Source organism: Talpa occidentalis, unplaced genomic scaffold (genome assembly GCF_014898055.3).
Source record: "Talpa occidentalis isolate TD23 unplaced genomic scaffold, MPIMG_talOcc4v2.1 talOcc4.7, whole genome shotgun sequence".
In the NCBI taxonomy this organism is placed as follows: domain Eukaryota; kingdom Metazoa; phylum Chordata; class Mammalia; order Eulipotyphla; family Talpidae; genus Talpa; species Talpa occidentalis.
Window position 1 is genome coordinate 94,621,584 of NW_023605083.1, and position 17,402 is coordinate 94,638,985.

Below are 17,402 nucleotides of genomic sequence, written 5' to 3' on the forward strand. Positions count from 1 at the left end.
CTGATTTCCCTCGCACTGTTGTAATGGGTTGCCTTGAATGGGGTTATCACTATCACTTTTCTTTTTGTAAGAATCAGCTCCTCCCCTCCACATGCCCCAGTCTGGCTCATGACAAACAAGATTTCATGGAACATGCTCATGTAACCCCCATGTCCCCGTGTAAAGATTTGTCTCGGTTCAACACCTAAAAGTGGAATTACCAGTTCTGTAGTGTATCCATCTTCAACTTTATTAGTCATTGCCAAAATTCTTTCCAAAACAATTGTATCAATTTACACTCCCATCAGAAGCATTCAAGATTTCTTGTTTAGGGTTATCCAGTTGATAGTCTTGGGCATTTTCATTTTTTGCCATTCTGCTGGGTGTGGAATGATATCTCATTATGGTTTTAATTTGCATTTCCCTGATTACTAGTGAGACTGAACAACACTGTGTATATTGGCCCTTTGGGTTTTTTCTTCTGTGACTTGCCTATTCATCTCTTTTGTCTGTTTTTTTTTTTTTTTTCTGGTGAGTTGTTTTGCTTTCTTATTAATTTGAAGTTATTTATGTGTTCTAGATATTAATGTAAATGCATATTTCTAGTCTTTGACTTGTAGTTTCATGATTACTGTTGATGTATCACAGTTTAAAACTTTTAATTATTTCTTCTTTATTTATTTTATTTTTTTTTAAAGAAATTTTTTTTGTTTTGTTTTGTTTAAGATTTATTTATTCATACAAGCACTGGGTACAGTCAGAAGCGCGGGAGGGTGAGAGAATTCACCAGAGCCAGAGCAGGGAGCAGAACAGGCAGACTGACGAAATACACTGCTAAGGGGAGCAGCGGGCGGCAGGAGAGGTCTGCGCGCCATGTGGGACCCTCGCCCCGTGGCTGGGGATCGAACCGGCGCTGCTGAGGCTGCGCGCAGCTTCGCAGCCCAGTGCTCAACCGCTGCGCCACCAGAGGAGGCCCAATTATTTCTTCTTTAGTCTGTGCCTTTGCTTCTTGTTTAAAAATCTTTTTCTATTCTGAGATCATTAACATATTCTCCTATAATTCTTTTTTTTATAATAAATTTTATTTTTATATTCCCCATACAATTTCAACCCCCCCATTTTGACCCCAATCCCTCCCCTCCCTCCACCCACCCCCCCAAAAGTGTCTCTGGTTCATAGATTTTTGTTGATTTTGATTTTCATTTTCTTATAGTTATTCATCCTATAATTCTTTTCTAACAAGTTTATGGTCTTTAGTCTCCTTTGAATTAATTTTTGGGTGTGTGTGTGTGTGCGTGTGTGTTCCCCAATTCTACTACCTCTATTTAGTGAAAAGCTTGGCTTTTTTTACCCAGAAGGAAGTTTTTGTTCTGTTTCTCCTTTTCATTATTTTCAATGAAAAGGAATGGAATGGAATGAAAACATTTCTTCTGAAAAATGCCAGCAAACTCTTAAATTGCATTCTGTAGTATTGTTCTGATGCCATAGATATTTGTCTATGTATGTATGTATGTATATAAACTCATTTAATCATCTCAACAACCTGGGAGATGGGAGTTATCTCTACTTTCATGTTTAAGGAAACAGATATATAGAGAGGTTTGAATCTTGTTGGGAGGTTCCAGAGTGTATATTCTTCAGCCAGCACACTGTCCTATCTCTACAGAAACAAAATTCTCAAAATTCTTGAAGGTTGCTTCATTTTCTCTAGGCTTAGTGTTTTAGAAAGACAGCTTGAGCTATTTCTTTTATTTTTTTTTAAATGGCAATTCTCTGTTTTATCTAGATGTCGGTCCCATCTAATAGTTAGTCTGGTGCTTGATTATTTCTTTTGATCTAAACTCTTCCATTTACTCAGACAAAAAAACGATTAACTTTTAACTATTGCTTCTGAATTATCCCTTTTGTTTCTCTTCTGGGAATATTATTTTAAATCAATAGTAACTGCTAGAGTGCTCCTCTCTGTCTTCTTTTCTCTCATTTTCATCCCTTTGTCTTTCCCTAACTCAGCTTTCTCATTGGAATTTACTTCACTGATTTATTCAATATCGCCTTGTTGTCTCTATTTGCAGCTCAGGCAGACTTTCCTAATAATTTTGTTTCTCTCCCCTGGCTATTGACCAAATTTCACAGATGCAAAATTCTCTTAAATCTTATTGAGATCACCATTCAGATATTACCTCATTTTTTACTCCTGATCCTTCTAGAGAATCTCGTTTACAAGAGAAATTTTCCCTCTAGTTCCTCAGGGGCACTTCCTTATCGAGCTGACAGTGGGGCACAACTCAAGGAACTCAGAGACTTACTCTGCATCCTGCCCAGGGACAGTTTTGCCTCTGTGCTGTCCCTATGACTTCTGACTTTTGGCCCATGGTGACAATGAGAGGGTAGCAGCAGACTGGAGGGGAGAAGTCATCCAGATGCTGTTCTGCATAGCTTGCTCAGTAGGTAGTGACAGGGTCAGGGGCTGTGTGTTTGTCTATCTTACGACATGGGCATGCTAATGCTGCTTAACAGGAATGCTCTCAGAGCTCCTGCTAATTACCTCTGCTGAGCAGTTCTGCTGGATATATGGCTATTTCTCTGGAATTATAATTTGGGCAAAGTTTGTATACAACTTTTGGCCTCCTTCCTTGATGGCTAGAAGAAGGATATTGCGTTGAAGTCATAGCTGCAGAACGGAGTAGGGAATGCTGCTTGCGTAATGGTTCAAGAATTCTATAATACCCATTCATATTATCCATGCATCAACTCTGCATCACCAAAGCAAAAAAGAGGCATTGACCTTCTTCTTTATGTTCCTCCAGCTGCTTAGAACTGTGCTTTACCAAGCATTCTTCTCTTCATTTTGGCCTTGTTCATTCTAGACTATTCCTTTTGAAGATACAGAGAATTACATCACTCTAGACCTTAAATGCCTAGGATTGGCCTTGGACTCAACTGAAAACTGACCCATCTGTAGTTCTGTCTTACTCAGTGGTTCATAAAGTGTGATCCTTGGACTTGTGATCAGCATCAGCATCCTCTGGAAACTTGTTAGAAATGGAAAGTATCAGGTCTCACCTTCAGCCTACTAAATCAGCTGGAGCATGGCAATCTGTGTGTCATCCAGGTGCCTAAAGGACTCAAATTTGAGGGTCACAGCTCCAATTTAAAGTAGGAACAGCCATTGTGCCTTTTCCAATACCACTTTATGGGCAACTTTCCCAAAAAGTGTCCCAAAGCGAAATATGAATTGGCCCAATGGCCCGAAACTTAGGCTTGGTTTTCATGTTACTTTTCATTTCATTTAGCTCAACATTCCAGACATGAGTTGATCATGTAATTCTATATTCCTGTTAAATGCTCTTGATCCTGACTCCACCGCATTTCCTTTTCCCAACTGAAAACCTCAGTAGTTGAAGCTCTCTACAGTTGAGCCATCTTGTCTATCACTTTAGACATCACCAATGACTTCATATTCCCTGGAACCCAGCTAAAGTTTCAAAGAACAGTCACAACTACAAATGCTTAGACCATCGGGTGAGAGGCTAGGGTGGGGGTTGTAGAAAAACTGTGGATTTGGAGACTGGTAGACCTGTCAGGAGACAGGAGACATCCTGTCACTTCTCTGTTCTGTAGCTGTAACTCCAAACTATTCCCTTCTTCCAGCCCTCGAGGCAGGAGGCCAAAGACCCGTTTGGGACCCACACTACCACTACTAGCTCCATGGCCTTGGAGAAGTGGCTATTTACATAGCTTTCTTAAGAGTAGTAAATGAAACTGGGTGTGCATGACAGAATGCACCTGGGTTTTGGAGTTGGATATCTAGATGTCAACCCTGACTCAAGCATCTAATCAGCTTCAGACCTTTTGGCCTTAGATTGTTCATCAATAAACTGGGGAAATAGAAATTATAGACAACTTATGTAGTAGTGATTAAAATTTGAAATAAATGATATATGTTGAAGATCTTAGTAAACTGTGTAATGCTACAAAATATTCAATATTATGATTTCAAAAAATTAAATTCTGTCCCTCTGGTACCTATAGGTACCAGGTACCAGGTGACAGGAATGTGAAATCTTGTCCCATCCTAATCACTCTGTGAGTAATTAGGAAAGTTCTTTTCCAAACAAATTCTTTTCCAAACAAGCATAACCCAAAGCACTAAGGCAACACTTAGTCCTGAGGGACCTTGTTCCAGCTGACAGGCAAGAATGATTTCTAAGTAGCACAGGCACTGTTTAATGTTCCACCTCCCTCTATATTGATTTATCAAAAATTTTATTTATAAGGAGCATAAAAATAAACCAAATTCTGCAGGATGTATCACAGATTCTGAATTAATGAGGCCCAAATTTATGAGACTCCTGAATTATTGCTTCCTTTGCTTATTCTTCTATTGTTGAGAAGGGGGGGTTGGGTAAAGTGACCTTGTTGTAGGACTAGGGTCCCGACTCACCCTGGGACTTGTAGTGCACATCTCCATGCACCCCTTGACATATCCCCCTCCCTTTCTCCTGATGAAGATATATTTATCTAGGAACTGAAGTCCAGTTTCTGGAGCTGTGACATGGTTTGAGATATGGGTAAAAGTCACTTAGTTCAGCTCCAATAATTTGATTCTATAAAATACCAGGTTATGATAAAGTATTTTATAGCAAAAGAGTTCTTTGTGGAAAGCTAAGTACCCTATGGTAGGAGGTGTTTTATTCCACAGTGGAGGGTATAAGGACCACAGTGGTGGAATTCTCCTGTGTTGCAGAGCTGCCAGGAAAATGGTTGTGAGTGGGATCCTTGGATCCAGCATTGTCAGCATCACCAGGTGACAGGAATGTGAAATCTTGTCCCATTCCTAGATCTACTGAATCAGAACCTCTAGGAGTGGAACCCAGCAGTCTGTTTTAACATGCTCTCCGGGTTTTTCTGATGCACACTCAGGTTTGAGAACCATTGATCTGAGTGAAGAAGGAAGGAGCTGGGACAGCTAGACCCAGAACTGCAAACTCAGAACTTAAGTAGTAGGTGGTACCAAATATCTGCAGGTTCCATGGGACACACCTAAATAAAACAAATGTAGGTTGTTTCTCCACTTACTCTAGGATAATAGTTCTCATTCTTGGTGGCATATCAGAATCACCTAGAGAGCTTTTAAAAAGTACCCTTGCTTTGGTGGCCTCCCTGGTGGCGTAGGGGTTAAGTCTCAGCACTGTCATGCTACCACCACTGAGGCCTGAGTTTGATCCCTGGCCAGGGAGCTAACCCACATGGCACAGCAGACCTCTCCTGCCTCTCCGGTTGCTCCCCTCAGCAGTGTATTTCAGTAGATCCACCTGTTCTGCTCTCCACTGTCTCTGGTGAATCATCGCAGCAAACCCCACCACCACCACCACACCTCTGGCCTATTCCCCAGTTCTTTTCTGCATAAATAAATAAATCTTAAAAATATATATCTATATATAGGGCCTCCCCTGGTAGCGCGGGTGGTTGAGCACAGCGCTGTGAAGCTGTCCGCAGCCTCTGCAGCGCCAGTTTGATCCCGGCCGGCGAGGGTCCCACATGGCATGGCAGACCTCTCCTGTCTCGCCTGATGCTCCCCTCAGCAGTGCATTTCGTCAGTCTGCCTGTTCTGGTCCCGCTCTGTCTCTGGTGAATCCTCTCACCGTCCCGCGTATCTGGACTGTACCCCAGTTCTTGTATAAATAAATAAATAAATAAATCTTTAAAATATATATATATATACCCTTGCCTCTGCCCACACCCTGGCCACCAACAGTATCACAATCCCTGGAGTTATATCTTACATCTGTATTTTGAAAAACTTCTGGATCATTTCAGTATGCACTCAAGTTTGAGGTCTACTCATACAGAAGGTGCCCCATTGAGAAAAAAAGGTGATTTAGGTTGTTTTTGCCTTTACCATAAATTTGTCTTTAGAAATTTATTTCAGGGCCTCCCCAGTGGCGCAGCGGTTGAGCGCTGGTTTGCGAAGCTGCCCGCAGCCTCTGCAGCACCGGTTCGATCCCCGGCTGCTCCCTGGCCACCGGAGGAGGGTCCACATAGCGCGCAGAGCTCTCCTGCCGCCCGCTGCTCCCCTCCGCAGTGTACTTCGGTCCTTCTGCCTGCTGTGCTCCCCGCTCTGGCTCTGGTGAATTCTCTCACCCTCCTGCGCTTCTGACTGTACCCAGTGCTTGTATAAATAAATAAAAATAAATCTTAAAAAAAAAGAAATTTATTTCACCAATTTATTGATACATTACCAAAATTACATACTTGTTATAGAAAACAAAAGTCTTGAAAATTATAGAAAAGTGAGAGAAAAAGTAAGACTTGGTGATCTTATTTCAACTATCCAAAGGCAGTGATTCTGTCTGTTTTGTTTCGTATATGGGTATTGGTTTGCTTTTTCCCAGCAGAGCATTGTGATCATTGTTAATGTAGCATTTTTCTGTCTACTTTTAAACTTAATATTACATCCTCAGGTGGTTTTGCACATTGTTATAATTATAAGTATAGTTTTTAATATGCTCTTGGCAACATGACAAAAATGGTTTTTCTCCATTTTCACATGTACTTACCTTAGGATGGCATTTAGAGAGTCCTTTCTTTCTTGCCTGTATTTCAAGTGCATTGTGAAATTCTATCTCAAATGTCAGGAGCAGGACATTAAATCTCTTTCTCTTTGAATTTCTTCTCTTCAAAGTCCTAACCTGCCCTCAGTCTTTTCCTGAGGATGTATTAGGCTGATGAGGACTAAGATCTTCTTGCACAGTCAAGAGAGAAAAGCACATAAATATCTTTACAGTGTTTTACAACCTCCATTCTTCTTGTCAGCTTCAGCTGATGTGGGGTTTTTCAGCCACAAGGCTACAGGTCCATTGGATGTGATGATTCATAAACTTACACACACAGCATAGCCTCAAGCAGACCCACGCCTGCATACTTTGGAAAGAAAGAAAACAAATGAGCAAGGCAAGAAGAAGGAGGGAGTTGGACAAAAGAAAAAAGGATGGGCCAAATAGACTGATGTTCTTGTCAGAAATGCCAAAATCAAACCGTGTGTCTCCTTTTTCTTCTCTCTGCTTTCAACAGAACCTTCTCATATTCTTCCTTCTTGCAGTTTTACATATACATGTATATGTGTGTGTCTACTTATGTACACACATATGTGTGTCTGAAATATGTGTTTGCACATATATACAGATATATTTATATATTATATTTATTTATTATATATACTGGTGCACAGCAATTGTATATATAATATATATAATGTTTAATATATAAAATAATGTATATTTTCTCTTGACTGCTTCTACCATCCAACTTAGCTGCTAATTTGAGATTGAGTTCATCATCATGGGTGGTGAGCCGGAGCAGATCCATTTTGTCTTCCTGTTGGTGTCATAGATGCACCAGGTAATTCTGCCCCATCTTCTTGCAGGACATTATGGGAAGGATGCTTACCGAAGTGGAGGACCAGATCTCCATAACTTCATCTCATCTGGATTTGTCACATTAGGAAGAGGACACACGAAGGGTACAGTGGAAACCATTTTTTACTAAAATACAGAGGTTGCCTAGGGCCCCCCGATCTGAAGTGTGAAGATGGTGTGGAGGCCAGAGACTTATCCTGGACAGGAATAAGTGGGGTGGTTCCAGTGCATCGTGTCCTGGTGACATGTGTGGCTTCTGACAGGTGTGACCAGGAGGTCACAGGTGTGATTTTAGAGGGCAATAATAGACTTCCAAGAGACATCCACCCAGCTCCATCCACAGCAGGGAGAGAGCACAGATGCCAATGGTCCCCGTGGGCGGGGCCCTGGGCATGTGGCGGGAAACACAGCCGTGGATATGGCAGCACATGCGAAGTGTTTATTCTCCTCTTGGCTATTATTCCTTTTTCTTTTTAAAGCCACGTTTTAAAAACTGATGTCAATGTTCTGTACTGTGGATTTCTAAGCCAGCGTGCATGTCGAGATTTCCACGTCCTCAGTGCGTCTATCTAAACTCTCTGTGATTTGGACACAAAGGTAGAGGTTACGCAGACCTTCAGACCACAAGATGAAAGTAACGTGGCATTACTGCTGAGCTGCTTTATGCCCTAGCTGACAGCTTGCAGAGCATCTGTGCAGGGGGATTGGAATCCTCGATTCTGTCTTTTGTTTAAACAGAGTCCTACTAGTGTTGTGAGTATTCTGTCATATCAAGAGTAACTGGAGCCCTAACTCTTCTGATTACCTTCCTAACACCTGTGTACTGTTATAGACCAACTGTGAATTCTGTTGTGGGATGGTATATCCCTGCCTTCCTCTGAAATATGTGTCTGTTTTAAGTGTGAGTGAACAAGGAACTTTGCGATCTTTTCTTACATTCCATGCACTAACTTTTTAAATCCCCTATGTGATGTCTGTTCATCCTATAGAGAAAAAAATAATCTGTATCTGTGTATGTATTTTCTGTCGTGTCTGTTTGTGTCTAAATAAAGTTTATTGAGGATACAGGTGGCATTTGTGGCTACTAAGAATTACAGAATCAAATTTGGGCCAGCTGACTCCAGAAGGGCAAATAGACTGCACAGTTAACCACTAAAAGACACAGTCCTTGTTACACCCGTATCAGACTCAGACGTGGGATGGTTTGCCCCCACATCATCTGCTTTGTGGTAATTACCTATCATGGTAAAACAAAAATCATCTAAGTTATAGTAGTAATGTAAAACAATAACAGACATTTATTATCTCACATAGATTCTGGAGGTCAGGAATTCAGGGGCAGCTGAGCTGGGTGCTTCTGACTTGGGGTCTCTCAGCAGGTTCTAGTAAGGATGTTGGCAGGGTCTGCATCATATGAAGGCTCAACTGGGGCTGCTTCCAAGATGATTCTACACACGTTCCTCTCAGTTCTTCCTGCTGACCTCTCTCCTTGGGTTATTTAAATCTCCTCACAGCATGGTGACTTGGTTTCATCACAGTGGATAATTCCAGAAGGAGAAAGACAGAAATCACAGTGTCTATAATAACCAATCCTATGGTTTATATATCATCACCACCGTCACACTGATAAGTTAGTTACACAAGCCAGTTCTTTCCAGCATGGGAGGGGATGATACAGGGTGTGAGGATCAGGTGCTGGGGAGCACTGGGCTCATTTTGGAGGCTGGCTGCTACAGCTCTGCCGCACTTGGAATGGAGATACAAGTTGCATCTTTCTAGAAAAGGGCATGACAACTCTTACCAAGGCTTCTCAACTGCAATGGTCCCACCATTTACTCCTGTCCCTGTGTGATGGCCCAACCTAAACCAGTAAACAGTTCAATCCACAGAAATATATACATGCATACACACACACACACACACACACACACATACACAGAGTTATGATTTTTGGTTCACACATTCATTCAACAGATATTTCATGAGCCCTGCTATGTTCTAAGCAATGTTCAGAAGTAAACAAAGTAATATTTGTGTCTTTGTAAAACTCGCATTCCATGGGGGGATGCAGACAGAATAAATTCTTGAGATAAGTGCAGGAAGAAAACATAAAGCAGGTAAATGCTCAGGGAGTGTTCTGGCAGGAAGCTACTCTTGGCAGAGAAGTCCTCTCGGAAAAGGTGATAATTGAGTGGAGATCTGCATCCCTGACAGAGGCAATAGGAACACCCTGAGGTAGGCGCTTTCTGTGGTGTCAAGAAATAGCGAGGGGGCCAGTGTGAGTGGGAAGCAGAATAGGAGAGAACAAGAGCAGAAGGAGATAGGATCAGAGTCATAGGGAAGCCAGATCATGAATTTATCAAGCTGTGGACATAAGGCTGCTTTCAAATGAATAAAACCTCTGCCAGAGAAACAGAAAGGTGATTCTCTATTGCTCTCTGTCCTTTCAGTTCTGTCACCTGGGGCATCCAGGAGACTCTACCCTGCCCAGGCATGCGGGGCTTTGCTGTGGCTGCTGCTTCCTACCCTCCCATCAGAGGTAGCCCTCTGTACATGCATGGCCTGCTCTCCCCACCCATCATCCTTTCCACATCCTCTTCTCCATGCCCTTCCACCCAGGGCTTCTGAAGCTTCCTCTTCCAGGAAGGTACCTGGCACATATATTCCTTTTTTAGATAATAGAGTTTCATGAGCGGAGACTGGAAAGGGGAGAGGTGGAAATGGTGACCCCCTTCTAATATTCTGGATCTCTGGAAAAGGGCCAAGCTCCATAGTCCCTTCCCTCAAATCAAACAAGTTCAATTCTGAGTGTTGCCTATAAGCAGACCAGCCCCACGTAAACACCCCGCGGGGAGGGAACCACTGGAGACATGTCACAAGGGGGCCTTTTCCCTTCATGTGGCTTTAGTTTTCTTCCTTTGCATTTTCTTTTTTTTTTTTTTTTTTTAAAGATTTATTTATTTATTTATACATTTATACAAGCACTTGGTACAGTCAGAAGCGCGGGAGGGCGAGAGAATTCACCAGAGCTGGAGAGGGGAACAGAACAGGCAGAGTGACGAAGTACACTGCTGAGGGGAGCAGCGGGCGGCAGGAGAGGTCTGCGCACCATATGGGACCCTCGCCCGGTGGCCGGGAATCGAACCGGTGCTGCAGAGGCTGCAGGCAGCCTCGCAACCCAGCGCTCAACCACTGCGCCACGGGGGAGGCCCTTCCTTTGCATTTTCTAATTCTGTTTGTTTCAGCTCCAGTTAGGCCTTTCTGGTCTTCTCCCTTTATCCCTCTTTTTCTTTCTTCCCACGTAAGCTAAGGCCTGCTGGTGGCACCGGGCCATGGTGTAGCCATACCACGACTCCTGGGAACTAATGGAAGAGATGATATCTGCTTGAAAGGAAATGGGGGTGTCCTGGCAGCCAGTGTCACTGTATTCAGCACTATTTCTTATCAGACTATGAATCTCTAGCATCGATGGGCCCTGTTCTGAATGGCACTGGGAGCCTTTGCTGGAAATGTGGCTGCCACCAGGGCGGTGTCCAGTTTCACAGGCCCCAGAGGCGTCATGGACAGAGAAGTGCACCCCAGTTGCAGGGGGGCTTCTCCAATTTCAGAGAAGTTGATAGTGATGCTTCAGGTAGATTGACCTGCTTTATAACAAGATCCATAGATGATGCATACGTAATTAAATCTTCTCAGAGGAAGCTTAAATAAATGGGTATTTTTTTTATAATGGGATTGAGTTGAGACATTAGAAGAAATAGAATTCAGACCATCAGCACCCTTACCATCCTATTCCAACTCTGTCCTATTGGGAGTCCTCACAGTTTTGCCTAGGAGGTGACAGTCAGCGGCTCACCTCCGAGGTGGCACATCGCTGCCCTAGGCTATAATATGGGCACCAGGATTGTACTGGTACCCTTTTCAGGGCTTTCTAACTGAATGAGGTGCTCTTGTTATCTCCCATAATTCTTGCTTTCCCTCATTTTCTCCTAAGGATCTGCATTTGTCCCTCGCTCTGATTTCTTCTTTAACCTGTTTGCTCATCCCTTTGGGTCAGTGGAAACCAAGGGTAAGGAAGATACTGACCAGAGTGACTTGAGTCTAGACCAAGTTCTCCCTAAACCTTTTCTCCCCCTAAACCACAGGGGCTGCCACAATCGAAATGCAGATGCTGTACTCACCAAGCCCTGGCTACATACACTCTTATTTTCACCCTTGCAATAACCCTGCTGCAGAACTCTTGTTGTCCTCATTTTACTGATGAGAAATGAAAACTGTAGCCACTGAGTTACTTACCCAAACAGGACTGTTGCCATTACAAAGCCAGCCTGCTTTCAAAGACTGTGTGTGGACAATGGCTCACAGGGACCACAAAGGCCAACACTCAATATTCAGTGACAGTTCTCATTAGAGGAACACATTGTGTGAGACAGGAAGTCACAGAAAGAAGACAGAACAAGAGTCAGAGCATTAACGCCAGATTAGTGGGATCTGTCCTTCCAGAGAGGAAGCTTAGTTCTTTACAATGATTTTGTAAAGTCTGTCTAAATGAAAACACTTTACAGAGGCTCTGTTTTATTTAGGCAGTCTGATTAACATCTCTATCAGGCAGGTTTTTTTTTTTTTTTAAATCTGGTCAAAAGAACCAAAAGGTCCCTAAGTGTCAATATTGTTAATTTTGGTGGCCTCCACGAGCATATCCCAGCCCCACCACACCTGAGTCCTCATGGGTGGCAGTGGCAGCCAGTGTGTGTGTGTGCTCCCTGCAGTGGCCATTCCACACTGGCCATGTGCATAGTGCATGTGCTGACTACTGCCTGCCCCTCCTCTGAAGTGTCTCCTTGTTCCTCGAGACCTTTCTACCATGCCAGAAGCTAGAGGGATACGGTTGGGCATGCACACACAGGTAAGACAGACAGACTTCCTGACGTCCTTGCTAAATAAAAGGTAGGCGCTCCACTGTGATCGCTCTTATTGGAGACGCTATTGCCCATCTAATCATTCATTCCTCAACTTAAATATACCTGCTGAGCCCCTGCTCTGTGCCAGACTCTGTTCTAGATACTGAGGATGCAACAGACAAATATGCCGGTGAGAGATGAAAAAAAGGAAGGGAGGTAGAGAGGAATGGAGGAAAATTGAAAGAAGAAAAATAAATGAATACATGAAATATATCAGATGGAGCTAAGAGCTATGAAGCAAGGAAAGGGAGAGAAGAGTTGTAATTTTTAAAAGAACTTCCAGAAGCCCCCTTAAAAAGTAACATTTTAGCAGACTGAGGAGGTCAAGGATCAAGCCATTCAGACTCTTGGAGAAGAGTCTACCAGACTAGACTGAAGGAGACAGCCCCACTTGTCCCACCACCTGGCTTTTTGGGGATGGATGAGAGGTTGGAGCAGAAAGGAGCTGAGCAGTAGGGAGTGAGGTTAGAGAGGCAGGGGCTGGACCACCAAGAATTGTGTGCCATTTAAGGATCTGCCTGGCACTCTGGATGAGATGAAAAGCAGAATATTTTGGCTTGAGGCTTTAGGAAGATGGAAGTCTGTGGGCGGGATGGGGCTTGGGCAGAGGTTGCGGGTGATGAGAATTCAGTCTGGCTTCATATTAAGTTTTAGATGTGTATTAATCATCCATGTGGAAATGTCATGTTCAGGGGTGATGTTCTGGCTGGGTTATAAACGTGGGAGTCTCTGGTACAGAGATGGCTCTTGAAGCCGGGAGACCAGATGAGATCAGCAAGGGAGGAAGTGCTGCCCCCTCCAGAATGCAGCCATGGGGCACCCTAACATGGCAAATCTGGTGAGATGAGAGGGCCTTACAGAGGGGACTAATCAGGAGTGGGCAGCCCAGAAACAAAGACTAGGGGAGTGTGGTGTCCTGGAAATCATTGAAAAGAAACAAGTGTCCCAAGGAAGTAAACCATCAACTGTTAAAAGCTGTCAAGAGAGCCAATGATATAAGGCCTGAGAAGTAATCGTAGGTGTGACCTGTCACCATGAAGGCCACTGGTGAGTTTGGCAATAGCTTGGTGGGTGGTGGGTCAATGTGTCTGTCTGATGGAGGCAAGAGCAAATGCATGATGTCTGGGGTGTGCATCTACATAATCAGGCAAACTGGGGATGGGAAAAGGAGGTTCACTGAGCTAGATCTCTTTGCAGATATGTTTGAAATATCCCACAGTAAGACATTATAAAATATTTTTAAAATGAGAGGATGAGAAAAGAGTGGGATGCAGGTACCTCTTCAGAGCTTTAATGTGAAGGAGAGCAGAGAATGAGGGCAATAACTGGAGGGAGGATGATGTTAGCCAAGAGGGGAGAAAGTGCAGTGTATTTGATTACTGATTGGAATGATGCAATAAAGCAGAAAATGATTATACAGGAGTGGGAGGGGGTGGTTTCATAAGTGACATCCTTGATAGGTAAGAGCAAATGGGATCTACCAGCTGGGGGGTGGTGAGGAGTGAAATCCACCCAAAATCCCAGGCAAGGGCAGAGTATATGGGCCCATGTGCTCCAGGTGAACATATGTAAAGGTTGCTCAGTGATTTGGGAAGCAAGGTCATCGACTATGAGTGGGGGTTAAGGTGACTAACCATCTGATTTTCCCAGGACTATTCCAATTTTAGCACAAAAAGACCTCTGTCCTGAGAACCCCTCAATTCTGGGCTGGTAGGAACAACTGCATATTCTTGAGGATGCATGAGCAGGCTCACCTTGTCTGGCTGCAAAGCATCTTTCACACCAACTTCTAGAGCCCAGAGAAGTGGATTGAAAATGCTGCTACCTGGGGCCTCCCCGGTGGTGCAGCGGTTGAGCGCTGGGTTGCGAAGCTGCCCGCAGCCTCTGCAGCGACGGTTCGATCCGCGGCTGCTCCCCGGCCACCGGAGGAGGGTCCCACATGGCGCGCAGACCTCTCCTGCCGCCCGCTGCTCCCCTCAGCAGTGTCCTTCGGTCCTTCTGCCTGCTCTGCTCCCCGCTCTGGCTCTGGTGAATTCTCTCACCCTCCCGCGCTTCTGACTGTACCCAGTGCTTGTATAAACAAAACAAACAAACAAACAAATAAATAAATAAAGCATGCCTCTATAAAAAAAAAAAAAAGTATTTAAAAAAAAAAAAAAGAAAATGCTGCTACCTGGAGCTGGTACCCACATAATCTCAGAAATCTTGGGATGTCCCTGAGATTGCCTGGGAGATAGGGACAAGAGCAAAATGCATGAAACTGCTGACATGTGGAACCATTCTGGACCCCGCAAAAGATCCTGAACATATATCTTCACTCTCTCAATGACAGTCCCTGAACACCAGACTGGTGTGGTCAGTCCCGCAGCTAGACTCTCCATGGATTTTCTTTTTTTTTTCCTTTAAAAATTTATTTATTTATGCATACAAGAACTGGGGTACAGGCCAGAGGTGTGGGGGAATGAGAGGATTAACCAGAGACGGAGTAAGGAATAGAACAGGCGGATTGACTGAAATACACTGCTGAGGGGAACAGCGGGTAAGACAGGAGAGGTCTGCTGCACCATGTGGGTCACTTCCCTGGCCGGGTATCGAATTTGTGCTGCAGTGGCTGTGGAAAGCTTCATACACTGTGTCTTAACCCCTTACACCACCAGGGAGGCAGAAAATAAGGGAGAGGCACAAAAGCTACAAAAGGGGAGGGACATCAGTGCATGATCTGAGGTCCAAGCCAGAAAAGTGACCCATGACCATCCTGCTGCCACGTTGGGAGCCTCAATGTTGAGAGGGGTTGCAGAGGTGGCACCCCAGCTGCCCAAATCTAGGAGGAAAAACAGTGGTCAGAGGTAGGGGCTAGAGAGTTCCTAGACTGGGTCAATTACCCTGCTCCCTGAGACAGGAATAAAGCCAGAGATGGGGTTCTAACTTTCAGTAAGCATTCATGTCAGCCTGTGGAGAGTGTAGGTAGGTGTGTGGGTAGTGTATAGGTAGTGTAGGTAGAGTGCAGGTAGTCTTACCAGGAGTAAGACTCCAGGGCAAGGGAAAGCAAAAACAAGAGGCTTTGTAGGTATGATGGGTGCTGATGAGAAAGCCTAAGGAGAGGGAGTGGGTGGCTCAGTGAAGCAGAGAAGTCAGTTGAGCCTGAGGCCAGGGACCTCCTTCAGCTTCTCTGGGTTCCAGGTAGATTATGGATATCCCAGCCAACACTCTCCTTCTTGGTTGTCTTTTCTCAGCTTTTACCCAAAACCCACTGCTCGTCTGAACCTCACGCAAACCTGGCCTAAACCCACCTCTTCTGCCAGTCCATTTGTCTGGGTGCTGCTATGGCCTTGTGTTCCCAGGATCAGAAATTAGGTCTCTCCTAGAAAAGAAAGAATGTGTGTGAAGGCTTCTGTAGAAACTTCAGGCTGCCCCCCACACTAGGATTTGAGCAAGCACCTTCAGAATGCCCTCTGAAGGGCAACTCTGAGCCATTTGGCTAAAGAAATCAAATTTAGATATTTTCATACACTGGGGAACCAGGAGTGAGTGGGCTTAACTAAATAAAGGTGTTTGATGACTGGACTCCAGATGAAGCACAGAGCTCAGAAGGCGTCTGGGCTCTATGGCAACAGTGAGTCAGGGAGGACAACAGGAGAGAGGAAGCCTGGGACTGACTCTCCTGAAGTTGGCCTCTGCGAAGCTGGTACCACCCAGGAGCATTCTTTTTTGTGCCTCCAGAGGGCAAGGGTAGGCAGTAAGGAGTGGGAGCAAAACAGAGAGAATAGAATTCTTGGGTTCTAGGCTGAGGGCGCCAAAGGTCTAAGTTTTCTATTGATGATTCTGATCTACACATGTGAAACAGCCCTCTGTTTACTCGAAGCCTTTTCATCCCTTCTTAATTAATTCCAAGAATCAGGCTTGGACTTAGTGTGCTTTGCTTTATTCAGTGGTGGTTTGCAGCATCCAGGTCAACACACACAGGCTGTCCCTAATCTTACACTTGAGGAAATTCATGGCATTTAATTCCATATTTTGTTAGAATAGAGTAAACATCACATGGTAGTTAATTGCTTGTAACCAACTGCTTCAAAGACAAATCTACAGAAATGGTGAATTCCATGCACACCCTGTGAATCTGTTTTTCAACATGGCTGCTCTTCAAACAAAATAAGGCAAAAATAAAACGCATTGCAATGCCTCTGAGACTCTTTCCATTGCACCTTCCATTTGTGAGCTTAGTTTCATCCCTTTCCTTTGTCAGTCCTTCTAGCAAGAATACCCATGATCCTCCAGGAAGCAGAAAGGGTTCGGTGTGGGTAGTTCTTAAAGGGCAAGAAGCTGACTTTTGAAAGGGGCAGGATTAATAGGAGACACCTGCATAGACACAGTTGGGCAGGACTAGGGTAAAGTTTGCATTTTGGCAGAGCAACGGGCATACTTGTTTAGTGTATTAGGTGAAATTTTTTATTCTTGGTGGAATTTCTCCCTTTGGAGTTAAGCTGATTTCCTGAAAAGATTGTTAACTTTCTGGTTCCTGGCTTTGCCTGCATATCTTCCAATGGCTATGTTAATCACCCCTATCACCCCAGGAGACTAGTAGTCTAGAGACTGGATTCCAGGTGTTTGACTTTCCCAGCGTGGTTTCCAGGAATGCAGCTGGAACCATTTAATGGTTGATCATGAAGACAGGGTTTAAGGCAAGAATTTAGTGAGTTTTAACAGTTAATTCTGAAGAGGGAATATGATTCAGTGGTCAGAGTTTAATTTTGCTTATTTCTACATTTTCTGCTCTAAACCTCCATCAGCTACCATCAAATAGGAGCTTTCCCTGGCCACAATCCATGGCTAAAGTTGTTCCCTGGGCCAGGTTTGTGGCCGATGCAGTCTACTTGGCACTGCTTCTGGTGTTGACAAGTCATCCAGCTTGGAATCTCCTGTCCCTTCCCCAGGACCCAGCCCTTGGCATTAACTTTCCTCCTTCTCTATCACTCACTGCTTAGAGTATCGCAAACCCTAACAGCTAAACTAGTTCTTGGGAGGTGGTGGGTATGCCATCTCTATGCCA

The 17,402-nt window shown here is 44.2% G+C and overlaps 1 protein-coding gene across 1 annotated transcript in view; it reads left to right on the forward strand.

The window, feature by feature from the left end:
• Positions 1 to 17,402, forward strand: part of SHISA6 (shisa family member 6) — a 273,436-nt gene that overhangs the window by 120,071 nt on the left and 135,963 nt on the right. The window contains exon 3 of the mRNA XM_037494275.1: positions 7,406 to 7,501. Coding sequence (XP_037350172.1) covers positions 7,406 to 7,501 — 96 coding nt within the window. The remainder of the gene's footprint in view (positions 1 to 7,405; positions 7,502 to 17,402) is intronic.